Source organism: Oryx dammah, unplaced genomic scaffold (assembly GCF_014754425.2).
Source record: "Oryx dammah isolate SB20612 unplaced genomic scaffold, SCBI_Odam_1.1 HiC_scaffold_21, whole genome shotgun sequence".
NCBI classification, from domain to species: Eukaryota; Metazoa; Chordata; class Mammalia; order Artiodactyla; family Bovidae; genus Oryx; species Oryx dammah.
The window spans coordinates 13452400-13472510 of NW_024070205.1; the positions used below are offsets into that span (position 1 = coordinate 13452400).

At 39.2% G+C, this 20111-nt stretch overlaps 2 protein-coding genes across 3 annotated transcripts in view; one reads left to right on the forward strand and one right to left on the reverse strand.

Annotated features, from left to right (window-relative positions):
* The window catches only part of ODR4 (odr-4 GPCR localization factor homolog), a 39441-nt gene extending 22768 nt beyond the window's left edge, over window positions 1-16673 (reverse strand). The window contains exons 1-7 of one of the 2 annotated variants that reach the window (XM_040263796.1): window positions 16215-16673; window positions 11453-11573; window positions 8729-8863; window positions 5411-5506; window positions 2768-2874; window positions 1433-1469; window positions 522-662 (exon numbers count right to left, since the gene is read on the reverse strand). In XM_040263796.1, coding sequence (XP_040119730.1) covers window positions 522-662; window positions 1433-1469; window positions 2768-2874; window positions 5411-5506; window positions 8729-8863; window positions 11453-11551 — 615 coding nt within the window. In that variant the 5' untranslated portion in view covers window positions 11552-11573; window positions 16215-16673. The remainder of the gene's footprint in view (window positions 1-521; window positions 663-1432; window positions 1470-2767; window positions 2875-5410; window positions 5507-8728; window positions 8864-11452; window positions 11574-16214) is intronic. The other variant, XM_040263797.1, reaches the window with a different exon arrangement.
* A 264-nt stretch (window positions 16674-16937) lies between these two features.
* The window catches only part of TPR (translocated promoter region, nuclear basket protein), a 67331-nt gene continuing 64157 nt past the window's right edge, over window positions 16938-20111 (forward strand). The window contains exons 1-2 of the mRNA XM_040263798.1: window positions 16938-17320; window positions 18806-18910. Of these exons, the coding sequence (XP_040119732.1) occupies window positions 17170-17320; window positions 18806-18910 (256 nt within the window). The 5' untranslated portion in view covers window positions 16938-17169. The remainder of the gene's footprint in view (window positions 17321-18805; window positions 18911-20111) is intronic.

Sequence of the window (20111 nt, forward strand, 5' to 3'; positions counted from 1 at the left end):
AGTGCATCAGTGATGCCATAGTAGAAATCAACACATTGTAAATTAACTATATTTCAATGAAAAAAAAATTTTTTTAAACAACTAAGGATGAAAACAAAAAAGACCAAACAGTGTATCTTCTTACAGTTATATTTTACAATGTACATGTGCTCAGTTGCTAAGTCACATCCAACTTTGCGACCCCATGGACTGTTGCCCACCAGGCTCAGACTTTGTCCATGGGATTTCCTAGGCAAGAATACTGGAGTGGGTTGCCATTTCCTTCTCCAAGACAATGTACATATTACATGTTAATTAACATATATTTATGAAGCATTTATTATTATGCTAAATATGGTAGTATGATGACATTGTCCCATGTCTAAATTTCTAATCTGGCTAGACTAACAAATCAGTTACCTGTAACAATATTATAATTAGAATGCAATTTCAAAATTCTAAAATGAACAGCATAGACAACCAGAATAAAGGTAGATCATCTATTCAGCAATCACTAAAGAAAATTCATTTTATTCTGATACCTTTGTATTTTTCTCTAGAGTATAGCTGACAGTAGTAGTAGACAGCGGGACGTGAATATTAATATAAACTGTACACTCTAAGGAAAGCCATGAAGCTGATAGTCCATTTTGATACTTCCAATCTGCCGGTTTTGCAGAACTCTTTAGCAAAGGAGAAGAAAACATAAAATACGTGATTAATGTAAAACACACGGAGCAATAAAACATCATAAAATGTACAGCCTAGTAATTCATACAAGTTGTTATCCAACATATTTGGCCAAATTCCTTCATCAAAGAGCAATAGGTTAGAACTAAATAAAAATAAAGCATGCATTAAAAGTCTGGTGTTCTTCAACACATCCCAGGCAATCCTGGCAACTCCCTCCCCCAGTGAAAGGCTGGTTTAAAATTCTGGCAAGTCCTCTGGTCCTGTAGTTCTCCTCTGCAGCTTCACCAGAGTCAATTCTGAAGCTTCTGATGTGGCATCAATAACCACTGAGCAACTACATGAGGTGCGAGATGTTTTCCTTCTGTCCTATCCCCACTAACAAAATACTGCAGCCACTTTTCCACTTTGTTTTTTCAACACCTTAGCAAAGGATTAGTTTGGATTCCTCTGAGTACAGACAGTTTGTTCAGGCACTGCGGCTCCCACAAGCCTAGAGACTCTTACTACAAGCCTCTCAAATATAATACTGGACCCATAAACAAGATAAGGAGAGCTTAACAAAAATATTCTAACAGTAAAACAGAACAAAAATTTTGCTGGTCTGCAAAGGAATTAAGCATATTTCAAAATAAAAAAACTATGGGTGCTTGTGGACATCAATAAGAGACAGCATTGAGAATTATTAAAAACAAAAATTTGATTTTCATTTAAAAATAGTCTGCAACACAGAAAAGTCTTTATAAAGAGAACTTTTTCTTACCTTTGGATCATGAATATCATAAGTTCGACAAAATATTCTTTACTAATTAAGGATAGAAATAACCAAAAAAGTAAAAAAAAAAAGCAATTCTTAATAATCCAAAAAAAGACCCATCCAAAAATAAAACCAAAATATATGCATCCAAATTTTTACAAAATTACACCACTTCATGGAATGACACTTAAAGATAGGTATACACATACACATATATATGCATACATGTGTTTGTGCAAGTATATATACTTTTATATATATAAATTCCTTTGACTATAATACTTTGGATACTTTATTTCCTACTGTTTATAAGTCCTGCTCATCCCAATGAATAGAATGATAGCTCTTACAAAATTGTCCTCATATACACACGCTTTTTAACAAACAGGAGTGCTGTTCTGAATGGAGTCAAGCCTGGAATGTTTACTGGGTCAAATGGTCTGTACAGGAAACATTCTAGTTAAATATCAAAGGAGTTAAGAGCTCAGCTTCGGCAGGAATGACCACTTATTTGAATTTTGTCTTTGGCAGCTCCTAATTTACTGGACCCTTACATTGCTTCACTCCCTTAGCAAAACTGCCTCATGCTTGGGAGGTACTTGCCCTGTTAACATGTAGAGGAAAGAAGCTACTGCTGCTGCTCCTGCTAAATTGCTTCAGTTGTGTCCAACTCTGTGCGACCCCATAGACGGTAGCCCACCAGACTCTCCATCCCTGGGATTCTCCAGGCAAGAACACTGGAGTGGGTTGCCATTTCCTTCTCCAATGCATGAAAGTGAAAAGTGAAAGTGAAGTCGCTCAGTCGTATCCAACTCTTCGAGACCCCATGGACTGCAGCCTACCAGGCTCCTCCACGCATGGGATTTTCCAGGCAAGAGTACTGGAGGGGGGTGCCATTGCCTTCTCCAGGAAAGAAGCTAAGAAGGCCCTAAAACTGGCTTCTAGAGTCACCTGATCTTGGCCAAAGAAACAAAAATTTCCAGCTCAGTGTAACTGGGCTTTGAGTTGAACATTTTATCTATAGGAACTGGAGGTAAACAATATAAAAGCAGTACTTTGCTTAAGCTATACCTCTCTGTAGGGGACCTAGTGCACTTTAATGTACAGGGGTAGACAGCTGGTGAAGAACTCAGAAGGCCTAGTCCCTGCCTCCTCTCTCAAACTCCTTACAACATGCGACACGATTAACAACCATTAACATTGTTCTTATTGGCAGTCCTATTTACATGTTATTTACAGAAAACTTACAAATGATTTAAATAAACATTTGGGTAAAAAAGTTGCAGGAACGTTACACTGGTATCATATACTTTAAAACATGAACACCTAAATAAAAGATACTTTTTTGTAGAAGAGCAAAAGTGAAGTACAACTCGTTCGGAGACATCCTCTTCTGTGAAATTCCACAGTCTCTTTTTATTCACAGATTTTTCCACAGCAAATACTAGCTGAAAAAGAGGAAAACACAACTGAATGCAAAATAAAAGAAGGAAAGTGCAGAAAAAGACAATTATAATAATCCTAAGGTCCCATTTAGCTTTAAAATTTCATGATCCTATCATTAAATTTTCTTTCTTTCAAAAGAAAGAGTGCAACTGATTATTAATCATTTGAATGCCATTTCTAGAGATAAATAAAAATTGGGTATTAAATAAAAAAACATAATTCACTGTCATTAATGATCAACAGACCCCAATTTGGGGCAACTGAGCTTCCCAGGTGGCGCTGGTGGTAAAGAACCTGCCTGCCAAGCAGGAGACGTTAAGAGACACAGGTTCGATCCCTGGGTCAGGAAGATCCCTGGAGGAGGGCATGGTAACCCACTCCAGTATTCTTGACTGGAGAATCCCCTGGATAGAGGAGCCTGGTGGGTCACAGTCCATAGGGTCACAAAGAGTCAGACACGAGCACACATGACTTAGCACCCATGCAACATTTAAGTGACGTATGAAGATTTTGTTTAATTAGAATGAGAAATGACAAGTGACTTTTAGCCTAAAACAACAGAGCATATCACGCATTTGGCCTTTTCTTTAAATATCACCAAAAATGTAAGGCAATATACAAGGGTACATAAAATACAGACTAACACAAATTATAAGTGAGAAAATCAGAAATAAGGACATAAATCTATGCCACAGGTAAGAATGATAAAAATGCATACTCGATATGGGGAGAGGGTTCATAAATTTAGCTCTAAGCTTTCTAAAAATACTGTGCACGAAGAAACCTAATTTGTTCCTTAATTCACATGGTCCATAAGCTAAACAGTTGATCAGAATAGGCACAACTTTTTTGATAATGATATCAAAAGAAATTTCCTCAAAGACAGTATTATGTAATACAATGAATAAAGTTCTCGGCAATGACCTTATGGGAGACTGTGACAAGTTTTACAAGCTTACTTCATATCATATTCTCAATGCAGGCCAATGGAAAGAAAGAAACTACAATGCTACAGTTTCTGAAACAGAGCAATTCTAAAATCGTATATGTTTCTTAGAAACAAGAGATATAGAAGCAAGAGGAAGGAGGATCGGTCTCTCTCTAGCACTGAGCCATTCAATCCAATGCAAACCACAAAATGATGCACAGTAGTGGATATAGGTTACATTTCAAAATGCCAAACAGGGTGAACAACTGTGAAAGAGGTATACTTATTTAAAATGGTAAAAATGGTACAAGGTTGAATAACTTGCCAGGGGGAGGGATTATCATCTCTTTCTTCCTTTACTCCCATGGGTACAAATATCAAAGGTTTGAAGGTGGGATTTTTGACGGGAGAGAAAGTTACAAAACTGGAAGAATCTGTAGCATCTGGATTCTGAGCAGTACGCTTTTTACTAGAGAAAGGGTTTTGGGGATTCTGGTGGGTTTTGCACTTCTCAAGATAATGAGGTCCCCTTCTTTCTTGGGGTGGAAAATAAATTTGTGAAGGCTTATCTGGATTTTTAAAATATATTTATTTGGTTGCTTTGGGTCTTAGTTGCCCTGCAGCCTGCGGGATCTTAGTTGTCCAACCAGGTACTGAACTTGCATCCTCTGCATTGGAAGGTGGACTCTTATCCACTGGACCTCAGGGAAGTCCCCTTACCTGGATCTTGAGTACTAAAAGAGATGCAAGCTGGCTGTCCAGAGCTTGCTTCAGGTTTGGGCTTAACGGGAAACAGTTTGTGGACCCTTATATTTACTGGTAAACTATGTTACTCAATTGACTGACACTGGAATTAAACAAAAAGTAAGTGATTTGTGATAGATACTCTGTCCAGAAATAAAGAATAAGTGTCTGATTGCCGTTACTTTATGTCTTATTCTCAGGATCCTGAGAGAACTGAAGAGATGAAGAATTACAAAACATTAATTTCACATTAAGGTAATCATTTGTAGCTAAATGGGAGTTCTAGCAAAATACTGCTATTGCACAATAAAAATTGTTAACCCTCTATAACTTGTTTCACAATAGTAAAAAATTATCTTTAAAATAAGGAATATTTTTAAAATATATAGCTTTGATTGAAAATATATATTGACATATATTACAAGATACTAAGCAAGATACTAAGCAATTGGGTGGAAAAGGCTGTTTGAACATAATCCCATCATAGAGAATTAATCTAAATGTGTCTGCTGCTGCTGCTGCTGCTAAGTCACTTCAGTAACGTCCAACTCTGTGCGACCCCACAGACGGTGGCCCAAGAGGCTTCCCCGTCCCTGGGATTCTCCAGGCAAGAACACTGGAGTGGGTTGCCATTTCCTTCTCCAATGCATGCAAGTGAAAAGTGAAAGTGAAGTCGCTCAGTTGTGTCCAACTCTTAGTGACCCCATGGACTGCAGCCTACCAGGCTCCTCTATCCATGTGATTTTCCAGGCAAGAGTACTGGAGTGGGCTGCCATTGCCTTCTCCACTAAATGTGCCTAGGGTCACTGTAAACATATACAACAATTAAGATGTAACTTTAAGAATGTTTGACATTTCAGACTTACTCTACGCAGGGTATTTTGAAATTCACTTCCCATTTCTAAAGCTGTAATAATAAATACTCCAAGAACTAAAAGTCCCCCTGGTAGCATCCTGGATACCTAAAAACAGAAATAGAGCATTAGCTAACAAAAGCATTTGACATTATATGCAACGTGTGTTTGAGAAGCTAAATATTAGATCAGTAAATGCCTACCTAGTACCAACTATATGCATAGCACTGAGGTGAGGGCTTTGAAAAAATGGTTAAAATATTGAGAAATGGATGATAACCAAGATGAATGAGGTGTCAATCTTCCTAGAATATTCTTAACTTTCTACCTTAAAACTACCTTATAAATAAAACCATTTAATAATGACACCCTTTAGTTACAGCAATAAACGAACTTCTTTCTCAAAAGATCAAAGACTGAAATCTCTACTGAATTTTTCAGTGACTTCCACTATCAGCTAAATAAACAGATTTTATCTTAGGCTGGTACTCTAGACTCTCTAAAACCTGATATATCTGATATGCAGAGCCTCATCTGACACCACTTCCCATGAAATATTCAAGCATCAATCACAAACTTCTCACTGTTCTCCACACATATGGCTAGGTTTTCTAACTCTGTATCTTTCACTCAGCCTGGAAGGACTTCCTCTTGTACATCTACATGTTGGAACTCTACTGCACACCTCAAAGTCAGCTTGAGGAAGCTGTCTTCCTTGATCCTTTGATCTTCAAACCCATACAGGATTTCACTACAGTTTTCCCATGGAGCTTATCTCATGAACCTGTGCTGTGGTTATGTGTGTACCTTACTTGTTGATCTGGGAGCTCCTTAATAGAAGAACTTAACTCTCAACTACCTCTGTATTCCTATAATATCCAGCAGAGTCTGGGATTTGAAGAGAGGGAGTGCAATTTAAAAATCCATTGTTTCCTATTGTTTAGATTTACCTCAATTTAAAAAATCTTATTAATATTGGGCATTTATATTATTTATAGCTTTTCCATACACTTAAATAATAAATGGTTAAAAATCCTAGCAAGTTTCTGTGTCCACAGGATTATCTGCTTATAATAAATCTCTTGAAGTGGATAACCAGTCTAAAAAGTTATACATTATTTTTCAGGATTTTGACACATACTACCAGTTTGTCCTTTATAATATCTAATTGTCCTTCCATCTGATTGTGGCTAGTTCCTCATGCCACAGGTATTGCTTTCTACCAGCCATACTCAAGAGATCAGAGTGCTCTGGTTATCTTTTATGTACTTAATGTATACGCAAAGTTTTCTGAAAATTAGATACCATAATCTAACTCCTAATATATTTGTATTATGTCTGCTGATGTGGGAGAGCTGGGTTTGGTCCCTGGGTGGGGAAGATCCCCTGGAGGAGGGCATGGCAACGCACTCCAGCATTCTTGCCTGGAGAATTCCATGGCGAGAGGAACCTGGCGGGCTATACATCCATGGGGTCGCAAAGAGTCAGACATGACTGACAACGAAGCACACAGCACATGTATGCTGATAGCGCCCTCTGATTTCATAAATTATAAATACTATAGACACACAAGCTTGACCTACAAAAGCAATGAAATTTTCATTTTAGCAGGGGGAACTTGCATATCTTTTCAAAATCATAAATAAATAAAATTAAACATTTCTTTCTAGAGGCAAAAAGGCTATACACTTTGCCCTATAAATTTTATGTTTATAGATGCATATAGATTCTTTCATTAGAAGATCATATTAAATATTTAATGGATTAAAAAAAGAAAACCTAAACACTATCTCCCAAAATAAATGCAGATAAACAAGTATGTGTGTTTGAAGATTTAAAGCTAAATGGAGAAGGAACTAATTCTATTTTTACCTTACTTTAACACTGTTCATTGGATAATATAATCCAATTCACTTTTAAGTGAATTTACTCATTGTTTCCTTTACCCACCCCAAATCTGCTGCTTCTTTGTGTAATGGCAACACCACTTTCCTGGACACCCTGGAAAAAAGTCTCAGTAACCTTCTTCTACTCTCACAGTCTCTCTTTACTGCCAGTCTAGTTGGTCACTAAATCATCTTAATACTAGTTCTTTCTCTGAAATGTTTTGGCAATGAAGTTTAGCCCTCTGCTTCAGTTTGTTTATTCATCCATTCACTTATCCTTTATTCTGGTGTCCTCATCACACATCATGGGAATACTACGCTTGGCACTAAGGATACAGCCATAAGCACAAGAGACATGACCCTTGTCCTCATGAAGCTTAAGGGTCTAGTCACTAGGTAATGTCATCTTTTCTTGAACTATTACTATAATTATGTTTTCTGCTCTCTTTCCAATCTCCCTACTCTCCATTTGCACTGTACCAAGGCACTGAAATTACTTTCTCAATTATTGGCACATCAATCCTCCAAATAGGGAGCTCTGCAAGTCTACCACAGAGCTACTGGCTCCCAAATGAACTCCTCCCTTCCCAGGATGACTGACACTTCAAACCATCCATAAACTGACCCCATATAGTCTTAAGTCTAAACACATTCTTTAATATACACCATGCTTCAATTACACCCAGTTACCTGCTATTCTAACACACCTTTAAATTTCATGCCTTTGGGTCACTTATCCACACCTTTGTGCATTCAATGTCCTCTGTGACTTCTACTAGCAAAGTCCTATTCATCTTTAAAGTTCAGAGTCTTCTGTGAAGCTGTTTGAATCCAACCACTTATAGATATTTGATCATCCCCAACTCTATACTCCTATAATACTGTTCTATTGAATCTCATTTGGTAATAATGTTTTTCACTTTGGTTAAAATATAAATTCTACGGACATTAAAAAAATTTTTAACCATCATTTTACTTTCTCAGTACTTAGCTTAAGTCTTTAAAACAATCTGACCAGCAACAATATTATCAATAACTAGTATTATTTTAAAGTATAGAAAAATTAGAAATAAGCTAAATTAAAAAACACAACAGATAAAAGTCAACAATGGAAAAGCATAGCATAATAAGATCAAAGGTTTTCAAGTCATGTTGCCTGGGTTCAAATCCCAGTTTCACTACCTGTTATACTAATCTTGGGTGAATTGCTTAACTCCAAGTAAGAAAATGCTTTTTTAAAAACTAGATACAAGTAATCAACAACAAAAAAATATAATCGTGAATGAAACACAGCAGAAAATTCTCCTAATTTTTGATATACTACTCAAGTTTTAAAAACTTAAGAATGAGTATCTGAAATCCTAGTCTAGTACCCTGAGAATAAAGTATTTTTACTTTGTTAGTAAACACAAACTTAACTATATAAAGAAACAAACATGATGACCTGGTGGGCATGTTCTGTGGCCCATTCTTCATCCAAGTTATCCAATTTGGCTTTGGAATGTTTGGGGCTCTCATTCTGTTCTTCTTTGGGTGGTGTTCTCGTGGCAAGAATCACATAATCCTTTTGTGAGGAACACTTGAAAACAAATTAGGAAAGCTTACTAGAGGGAAATGTCACCAAGGAATGCAAAGCCTTCATGATATGCAAAAACTGAGCAATATTCATAGCAGCTTAAATTGTCAATACCTGTATTATAATGGAATGAATCTACAGGGAAACCAATTTTGATGGATAGCCCTACAATATTTACCTCACATGTTATCTTTCAATATACTTAATACTAGCTCCTTATTTATTTGGCATCATGAATACAAACCATGTAGTGGTCCTTTAAAATGGTTTACTAGATGACTGAAAGAACTGCATTTTAAAAATGTATTTATTTAATTTTGGCTGCGTTGGTCTTCTCTGCTGTGCGTGGCCTTTCTCTAGTTGCAGTGCACAGGCTTCTCAATGCAGTGGCTTCTCTCACTGTGTAGCACGAGCTCTGGAGCAGAGGCTCAGCAGTTATGGCACACAAGCTTAGTTGCTCTGTGACACGGGGGATCTTCCTGGACCAGGGATCAAACCCCTGGCCCTTGCATTGGCAGGCGGATTCTTAACCATTGGACCACCAAGAAAGTCCCATAAACTGTACATAAACTAAAAGATGACATGTTTGGTCAATCTTCTAGTTATTTTATTTATTTTCTAAGTAATCTCAACAGATTAGATAATTCAACAAATATAAAATCCCTGGAAAATAAAGTAAGAAATGACCTTGTGCATCTTACTTTCACTGAAACAATGGTAGTGGGGAACTTGCTCATGTGGTCCACAGAAAAACAAAGCGGGTGTAGGACAGAGAACCGAAGTGTTATTAGATGGATGTTCCTCAGTTTTAATAGCAATTAAATGCTAACCAAAAGTGGGAATCCTGAAGATAAAATTGGGGAAAATTTACTAGCTCAGACTCATGACAGTGAAAATCTCCTACAAAGAAAGAGTAAAAGTACAAGGTAGCATGATGTTATCCTCACACATGACCTGAAATCCTAACCGTTAGTGTTACCCTGGAACAGAAAAGAAAAAATGGAAGAGAAATTATTTCAATAAAAGTTATTTCCAGAATGTTACACTGAAATGAACACTGGGAGCAGGTAGGCACTGATTAAGAAAACTCTTTGCTTTCATAAAATCTATGATTTTGAAAAGAAAAAGAAACTGACTCTGAGAATAGGAAACAGGCAATCCTGAAAGCTTGAGGGGAAGGAGAGAATAGTGATGAACCTGGAAAAAAAGAGAAAGAAGAAGCAAGTAGAATACTGGCAGGAATGAAAAGGCAGCATGAAGAGAGAGTGGAATTCTCCCTAAATTGTGGGAGATTTACATGTGAGATGGCAGTTTTGCTGAGAAATGGGCTACGTGCAGTAAGGCAAGTCTGGAAAAAGGTATTTCTTCCTGACCTTTTACCTTTACTGATTACATCTCTGACTTTTCTTCCCTTCAGTTTTTAAAATAAAGGGAAGTCAAGATCCTTAAATAAAGGTCTCTAACAAAGAGAATCCCATATTAGATGTTAAGTAACCTGAATCTGAAAGAAGTTCAGCCAGAGAGGCTATCTGGCTGTCTGGTGAGAAGCCTCATGAGGCTATGAGAAATCAGATTTGTGAAAACTCTTCAAATGTACCCGTCTCTCAGGGCTACACTGACTCTAACTAAGCACATTCAGAATGATGTTGGAAACGAGCATACCACAAAGGGGTATGAGCACATGGATCCTCTGCAGAGTGCATTCTTTCTAAGTAGACAACAGAGGACATTCAATTATAAGAGAAAGTAGCTTAGGAATGTGCACAGAATCAGAACAAGGAACGTTAATTATGCAACCTGAATGTTCCAAAGCATCATGCTAAAATATCCAGGAGGAAACCTGTCCCAACAGACTTTTATTTGTTATTAGGCCTCCAAATCAATCCTTGGAACATAGTGCACTCTCCCCAAATAGAGTGAGGATGGAAGCAGCCAGTGCGCCTGCGTGACTCTCTCGTCTGTTCACTGCTGGGTACTGCTGACAGTCCTTTCTGCTGATGAACAAACACATCCTCCCATCAATTATAAAAAGCCAGTGGGTGCTTACGCTTTTTAAAGTAATTCTCTAAACAATTGTTTCATTTTGTGTTGCTTTTTAAGACTTAACTCTAAGAAGAAAATAAAATCTGTCTAATTTCCAAATTTCTCCCAGTCCCTTCCCTCCCTCTCCAGTCAATCAATATTAAAAAAAAATATTCAGTAAATGAGTGCCATGGTATGTAATAAAATACATGAGCTGTATTTGTTACAGGTCTGAGATGAGACAAACCCAAAATAAAACTGTCAAAAGCTACTTGTAAAGAATTCGACAACCTGGAATTAAAGATTAGAGGGGAGTAAAAATCACTTTGAAAAGACAATGAAATGTGAATAATCTGGTCAGTAAAATTCTAATTTTGGAGTTTTTACCTTATAAGTTACTTTTACATTATCAAAAGGGAATGTGTTCTGACTTGGGCAAACCTGGGTTACAGTCTTCTTCTTCATTCCATCCCTTCATCACCTAAGTTGGGTTTACTACTAAATAGAATATTTTAACTTTAAAGTAAACAAATTAGTTTCATCAATAAATGCACAAGAAAAGATACATACCTGTCCTATTAAAAGACCAGAGACAAAAGCTTTTTCCTGGAGATTGATGTTTGAAAGATACTGGCCAACAGTCTCTTCTACAATGTAGGTTCTTCCCATTATTAAGAACTAATTCAACTTCCTAAATTACAAGAAAAAATATACAGCATGTTTAGGCAAAAACCAGACTTTGCAATGGCTTTTCTCACAGGGGTAGTATAAACTGTACTAACCTGACAATATCCCAAACCTTGCAGTGACTGCTTACTCAATAGAGTATTCTTTCTAATTCTCAACAGAGAGTTGCAGGAAATGTCTCCCAATCAACTACAGCTGACATGAGCAATAAGCCTAGTCCCATATCTGAGAAGATATGGAAAAGGAAATGGCAACCCACTCCAGTATTCTTGCCTGAAGAACTCCACAGACAGAAGAGCCTTGTGGGGTCCATGGGGTCGCAAAGAGTCGGACATGACTGAGTGACTATCACTCACATATCTCAGATATAGAGAACACGAAACTAGTAAGCCACACACCAGGTTTCTTATTGAAATCGACCACCCCTTGGTTGTAGCATCTTTGGTAATTTAGTGCTGAGCCTCTCTGTGTTCGTTTCTAAAATAGAAAAGATGATAATTTCTGAGGTGCTCAATGAGAGGTAAGGAGAATCAAATTTATGCATTCAAGAAGCACACTACAGAGACCTACTATGTGCTAAAAACTGTGCTAAAGTGGGATGGCACAAAGACGAATAATACTTGGCCTCTGCCCTTGAGTGACTCAGAGTACAACTAGAATGATGGAAGTAAACAGAAGCAACGTAATAATAACAAAAACATGCAGAGCTTTCACTCGTGTAAGGCATTGTTCTAAGTATTTAACATATGGTGACAATATTCACACACACACACACACACACACGTACACAGGAGGAAAAAAAAAATAAGACATGATTCCAAAAACCTAAAAAGAGCCATAGAGACTCTGAAGAAACACAGTAGCAGCATTCTGAATATAGGTAATAGTCATTACCTGCAAAGAAATTCCAATCTTATTCAGGGCAACAAAGCCCAGGCAATTCTAGATGTGCTGGGGTGTCTTATCTAACACCAGTAAAATCAACTGCCAGTCACAATGATTTTGCATTATTCTAAAACTAAAGCCCAGAGAATTGGTTCTGGTTTGAAATGGTCTATTAGATTATCTATTTTTCTTTTTTTGGTTTTGTCTCAAAATGCATTAAATTTCTTCATAGCTCTCAGATTTGCACATATATTTGCTAAGTTTAGAACTGTCCATCATTAGTACCTCTATAAAGTTAAGGGGCTTTCCACTTTTAGCTCCTTCAGTTCAGTTCAGTTCAGTTGCTCAGTCGTGTCTGACTCTTTGCGACCCCATGAATCGCAGCACGCCAGGCCTCCCTGTCCATCACCAACTCCCGGAGTTCACTCAGACTCACATCCATCAAGTCAGTGATGGCATCCAGCCATCTCATCCTATGTCATACCCTTCTCCTCCTGCCCCCAGTCCCTCCCAGCATCAGGGTCTTTTCCAATGAGTCAACTCTTCGCATGAGGTGGCCAAAGTACTGGAGTTTCAGCTTTAGCATCATTCCTTCCAAAGAAATCCCAGGGCTGATCTCCTTCAGAATGGACTGGTTGGATCTCCTTGCAGTCCAAGGGACTCTCAAGAGTCTTCTCCAACACCATAGTTCAAAAGCATCAATTCTTCGGTGCTCAGCCTTCTTCACAGTCCAACTCTCACATCCACACATGACCACTGGAAAAATCATAGCCTTGACTAGACAGACCTTAGTTGGCAAAGTAATGTCTCTGCTTTTGAATGTGCTATCTAGGTTGGTCATAACTTTCCTTCCAAGGAGTAAGCATCTCTTAATTTCATGGCTGCAGTCACTATCTGCAGTGATTTTGGAGCCCCAAAAAATAAAGTCTGATACTGTTTCCTCATCTATTTCCCATGAAGTGATGGGACCGGATGCCATGATCTTCGTTTTCTGAATGTTGAGCTTGAAGCCAACTTTTTCACTCTCCTCTTTCACTTTCATCAAGAAGCTTTTGAGTTCCTCTTCACTTTCTGCCATAAGGGTGGTGTCATCTGCATATCTGAGGGATTGATATTTCTCCCGGCAATCTTGATTCCAGCTTGTGTTTCTTCCAGTCCAGCGTTTCTCATGAGGTACTCTGCATATAAGTTAAATAAGCAGGGTGACAATATACAGCCGTGACGCACTCCTTTTCCTATTTGGAACCAGTCTGTTGTTCCATGTCCAGTTCTAACTGTTGCTTCCTGACCTGCATACAGATTTCTCAAGAGGCAGGTCAGGTGGTCCGGTATTCCCATCTCTTTCAGAATTTTCCAGTTTATTGTGATCCACATAGTCAAAGGCATTGGCATAGTCAATAAAGCAGAAATAGATGTTTTTCTGGAACTCTCTTGCTTTTTCCATGATCTAGCGGATGTTGGTAATTTGATCTCTGGTTCCTCTGCCTTTTCAAAAACCAGCTTGAACATCAGGAAGTTCACGGTTCATGTATTGCTGAAGCCTGGCTTGGAGAATTTTGAGCATTACTTTACTGGCACTTGAGATGAGTGCAATTGTGCGGTAGTTTGAGCATTCTTTGGCATTGCCTTTCTTTGGAATTAGAATGAAAACTGACCTTTTCCAGTCCTGTGGCCACTGCTGAGTTTTCCAAATTTGCTGGCATATTGAGTGCAGCACTTTGACAGCATCATCTTTCAGGATTTGAAATAGCTCAACTGGAATTCCATCATCTCCACTAGCTTTGTTCATAGTGATGTTTTCTAAGGCCCACTTGACTTCACATTCCAGGATGTCTGGCTTTAGATGAGTGATCACACCATTGTGATTATGCAATTCTGTGTATTAAACTCTCTTCTACTTCTCATGCTATTCTACTGCTTTCCTTCTGCCCTAAATAATTCTTAATTCTTATAAGAAATAACAATGGTAATCACTCCAAGGTAACTTTCTAATCTTACTTTTTCTAGTGTCATACACTAGCCATGTTAATACATAAGAAACTGAATGCAATAGGAAGATGAGAATCTTTGGGTTTTGAAATCTAGTTGACTGCTGGATTTTTTTTCCCTTTAGTACTCCCTCAAATATTTAAAATGTAACCAATCATACTAGGCTAAAGGGTAATACTAAAAATGCAGATCTCCTCTTACATAGTTCAATTTTTCCTGAAATGCTGCATATCAGCAGAAGCTTTGGAAGTTGCTCAAAATCAGATTGAAATCATTCAACTTTCCTGGAGTCTAGTTTGTTAGTATTCAAAATAAAGAATTTGGATCATAGCACATCTGAAAACCTAATTTTAGAATCCTGTAAGTCCAAGTATAGAACATCTGTGTTTTCCAAATAGTAGATCAATAATGATGATATTTTGGGCCCAGGACATAATACAGGCTTCCCAGATAACTCAGTGATAAAGAATCTGCCTGCCAAGCAGGAGTCGTGGGTTCCATCCCTGGGTCAGAAAGACCCCCTGGAGAAAGAAATGGCAACCCACTCCAGCACTGCCTGGAGAATTCCATGGACAGAGGAGCCTAGTGGGCTACAGTCCATGGGGTGGCAAGGAGTCTGACATGACTTAGCAACGAGCACATTTGCAAGACATAATACAGTACTGCACATACCAGTAACCTTATTTAAAGTGCTTATATAGACTATTTTAAGGTTTCCTTGGTGGCTCAGATAGTAAAGAAACTGCCGGCAATGCAGGAGACCAAGGTTCGATCCCTGGGTCGGGTAGATCCCCTGAAAAAGGAAATGGCAACCCACTCCAGTATTATTGCCTGGAGAATTCCATGAACAGAGGAGCCTAGTGGGCTACAATTCACTGGGTCACAAAGAGTCAGATACGACTGAGTGACTAACACACACAGAATATTTGAGGGGAAAGAAATCCGAATGAAGCTCCTTTCTGGTATTTTCAAAGGTGGGAGGACGACACTAGGAATCCTTCATTTTCAATAAATAATTTAGCAAATTCTTTTCAAGAATAATCAAACATGAAATAATTCCCAGATTCAGCTTGCTGCTGCTAAGTCACATCAGTCGTGTCCGACTCTGTGCGACCCTATAGACGGCAGCCCACCAGGCTCCCCCGTCCCTGGGATTCTCCAGGTAAGAACACTGGAGTGGGTTGCCATTTCCTTCTCCAATGCATGAAAGTGAAAAGTGAAAGGGAAGTCGCTCAGTTGTGTCCGACCCTTGGCATGGACTGCAGCCTACCAGGCTTCTCCATCCATGGGATTTTCCAGGCAAGAGTACTGGAGTGGGGTGCAACTGCCTTCTCCCAGACTCAGCTTAGAAGCCATCGAATTACAATCTGGAAACTCTGTTACGGTGTCAGGACGGTTTTTAAGAATGTGTTTACAAATTTCTGTTCCGATAGTTTTTCAATTTAACAATATAAACACAAGGCAACATTTTCCACAACGCTACCTTAAAACATACAAATAAAAGCGACACTCAAACTCCACTTGGTTTCTTCCTGGAAATTAAACGAACTCCTTACATTTCTGTTAAATCACTGTTACCCACCCCTGCCACCGAAGATAAAGAAGAACACCTAAGTAAGACAAATCTCAAAACTGGATCTGTGTTGTGTACGTGTCCGTCCATATGTTTCCTATAGTCTGTCCCTTTCTTTTCCCCCTTGAAAAGGCAGCTCTGTGTCCGAGGGCACACATTACACACACACACATGAATTCCACCCTCAAGCTGACTCACCTGTACTCAGACTATGCACACGTGGCAGACAAATCTGACGAACTGTCAGACCACCTGAGGAGGGGGTTAGCGTGTAAGTATAAGTCTCCAGGGACCAGACGCCCGTCCGGTCCCAATTCCACAGTCAGTGAATTCATCAGAAAGCGACGGACTTCCCGAAACCCGGGGTCTCCGGAGTCAGGTGGCGCGGGTTGATGACGTAAGCTGCCCCCCTCCGCCCCCCCCCCCCCCCCCCCCCAGCTTTTACCGCAGCATCTCAGCCAAAGCTACTGCGGTCGCCACCCCGCCCCCTTCTGGGCGCCATTGAGAGCGTGGCAGTGGCCCAGCGCCTGCTGTCCGGCCCTGCCAAGACCGATGCCCTCTAGTGGCTCAGTGTCTAGAAACCGCCAAAGAGGACGACCCATGGCATCCCGAAGCTTTGATGGTAAGGTTGCCTTGCTCTTCGGGGAGGAGCGTGGGTTAACGAGTACGATGTGGCGCCACCTCGCGGAGGAGTGGTCCACGCGCAGGCGAGAGTCGGGGGCCGGGGGTGAAAGAAGGAAGCGGAATGGGTGGTGCGGAATAGGACTGACGGAAGGGATTGGAAAAAACTACGTTTCCCAGAAGCCCGCGCGGCTTGAAGCTGGGCGGAGAGACGGGTGAAAGAAAGCCGGATAGCGGCCTGCAAGACAGGGTCAGAGGCTGCCTCTGAACTCGGATTCCCAGGGTGCACAGCTTCCGGCGGCTGCGCGCTCTTTGCGAGCGCGGGCGCTGTGGCGCGTCTAGTGCCGCGGCTAACACAGAGTTCTCTTTCCCAGGGTCCCGCCGCGGGAGTCTTCGGCGGGCCGGCGCGCGCGAGGCACAGAGTGAGGAGGCCGAGGCGGCCGCCCAGACTTCTGGGTCCTCTGGGTCTTCGCCTTTCTTTTCCGTTTCTGCCGCGTCGACCGCTGCCGCCGCGGTCCCCGGCCCAGTAGACATGGCGGCGGTGTTGCAGCAGGTCCTGGAGCGCACGGAGCTGAACAAGCTGCCCAAGTCCGTCCAGAACAAACTTGAGAAGTTTCTTGCTGACCAGCAGTCCGAGATCGACGGCCTGAAGGGGCGGCATGAGAAATTTAAGGTGGAGAGCGGTAAGTGCGGCGCTCTTCCCGCCCTTGTTTCTGGGCCCGACTCCACAGCGATGGCTGGTCTCCCCTTGCAAGCTCGCTGTGCCCACAACTTCCCTGGTAGCATCGCTTCTCCGGCTCGGTGGGCACCGTAGGCCTTCTCTCAACTACCCGCCCTCCCTGTTTGATACAAAGGAGCTTTTTTGTTTTTAAAATCTGACTCTACGTGGAGTTTCCTTTTGTTTGTAGTTAGAGTGGTCGCATTTAGGAAAACGTAACGATGTCCAGCAAACCCATTGTGGTGATTTGAGTCTATTTACTCGTCTCTGAGAGTGTGCGACTCTTGACTCTTCTAAGCCTATCTGTATGTTGCACGTTAAATGACGGTAGTTTTTGCTGTTTTCTAGTAGTCTATGTTCAGAGGCCTGTGTCTAATTGATAACTTCCTGAATTTGTTCTGACTGTCGCTTTGGTCCTGTGATGAACTAAATGTACAAAAAACGAGTAGGTGCCTAAGACAGCGCTGGAAGCACAGTAGACGTGCAGATGTTTAATACATCTGACTCCTCTCAAAAGTTGAAGTTTGATAGAAAATATATTAAGTCTGTTTCCAAATACCTGTAGTAAACCTACAAATAAGAAAGTTCTTGACGTAGTGACTTGAACAACGTTTAGGAAAGATTTAGATCATAGTAATTACCAGTGGTAAAATGTCGATACAGAATTGATGTTGAAAATGAAACCGTTTGTGTGTCTTGGTTTACCAGTTTTTTGGGGGTAGGTTGGGGTCGGGATTGTAACTGGTTTTGCTAAGTGGATTGAAACTCCTTAAGGTTTCGTTTAAAAAAACAAAACAGTTGTAATTGTCAAGCAGAATTGATGTTGAAAATTATCTGAATCTCAACACTGAATATAGTACACTGCATTGTATTTGTTAATTTACACAATAAATATTGAATGTCTTCTATGTGACTGATACTTTGCTAAGCAGTAAGTTTATCAGTTGCTTTCCTTGGAAAGTTAACAAATATTTTTACATAAATTTAGTAATTTTGTATGTTTAGGTGTTATTTTGGCTATTTTAATACAAGCCTTTTTAAAGCAAAGCAGTTATTAACCTAAATGATTTTTTTTCCATTTAATTTTTTTGTTGTTATTGTTTGCTTTATGCTAAGAAGTCAATTGATGTGTGGGGGAAATACCATGATAAATAAGACATGTTGCCAGCCTTGAAGAATTTCATAATCTTGTGGAATAAACATAAAATTTATTTGTTAAAACCCTATTCAGGCTTTATTTTCTTATATACATATAAGTCAGCTGGAAATGTTGCATTGAAGTCCTTTACCGTACTGGCTATTTGTCTTTACTCAGATTCGCTCTTACATAAAGTGTGGGTTCCAATATTATGTCCTAAATCTTAAATCAAGGTTATTAAAAATAAGTAGCAATGTTGACAGTGTACATGTGTGTGTGTGATTTTTTTTTTTTCCTTCTGATCATCTGTAGAACAACAGTACTTTGAGATTGAGAAGAGACTGTCCCACAGTCAGGAGAGACTTGTGAATGAAACCCGAGAGTGTCAAAGCCTGCGGCTTGAGCTAGAGAAGCTCAGTAAGTATTTAATTATGTCTTTCTAATATTCTTGGGATATTGAGGTCGGCTACTCCTTTAGACGCTTTGAAAATATTTAATTACTATATATGAAAATTGTCCTTATTTTAATTTATGGTAATATTAGGGTTTTTCTTTTTCATTCAGCAGTAAAGACATTGAAAGAGTACAGGGCTTGTTGGTCAGGAGGTATGGGTTCTAGTTCTGACTGCTGTTAAAAGCTCTTTTGTCGTATAAATCATGATAGTGTTTATTGTTTACAAAATGGCTAGGACCGCTTATCTGTCTACTTCCGACAACTGTGTATGTCAAGTGAGGTATGTATGAAAGCATTTTGAAAAGGCTAAAGCGCTATGCAACTGAAAAAGTGGAGAGTGACTTAATATGTTGAAAAATTAAAGCCTATTAGTTCTATTATAATATTTGTGTTTTAACTCTCATAATTTTTATAAATATTTATAAATCTAAGGATGTAATTTCAGCTTTAATGTGTAATTTCCTTGAAAGCTGAGCAGCCAGTTTTCTTCATAAGTTTTCTTACATCGCTGCTGTTGCTGTAAGTCCTGAAAATACATAAGATCTCAAAGATGATGTGTTTTATGTGCTTGGTTTGCAGTAGAAAAAAAGTAGGAAGATCTTTATAGAGTAGGGACATCATAATATTTATTACTAGATACAGCTGGATTTTAATTTGATTGGGAATGCAAGAAGCTAATAAGAGAAAAGCTGAAGCATCAGTCTTCTTAACTGAGTCCATGCCCACTGGCTGTATGTTTGAGTTGAAATTCTTTTTGGCTAATTTTGGCACATCTCATTTTTTAAACATGATGTATACATATGATGGTATGTATACATTTGTAATGAGAGTATAAATAGTTACTGAGTAGCTGCATGTGACTCATCACCTGTATATTGTTTTATCTTGGCATAGAAAATAAAAGGTTTGTAGAGCAATAGTGCTAAAAAATTTCAAGAAAATGACTGATCACAGCTTATATGAAATCTGGAAAGGGGAGAGGGAGGAGAAGATGGGGATAAACCTAGATAGACACACTTTGCTGGTTGTACAGGTTTTTTGTTTTTTTTTTTTTGTAGGTTATTCTGAATTTGTAAGTTTAGAAAGCTGTAAATAGCATTAAAATTATATAGAAAATCTAGACTAAATTAGCAGAATTTTTCTTTCTTTTAATAAGCCAGTTTA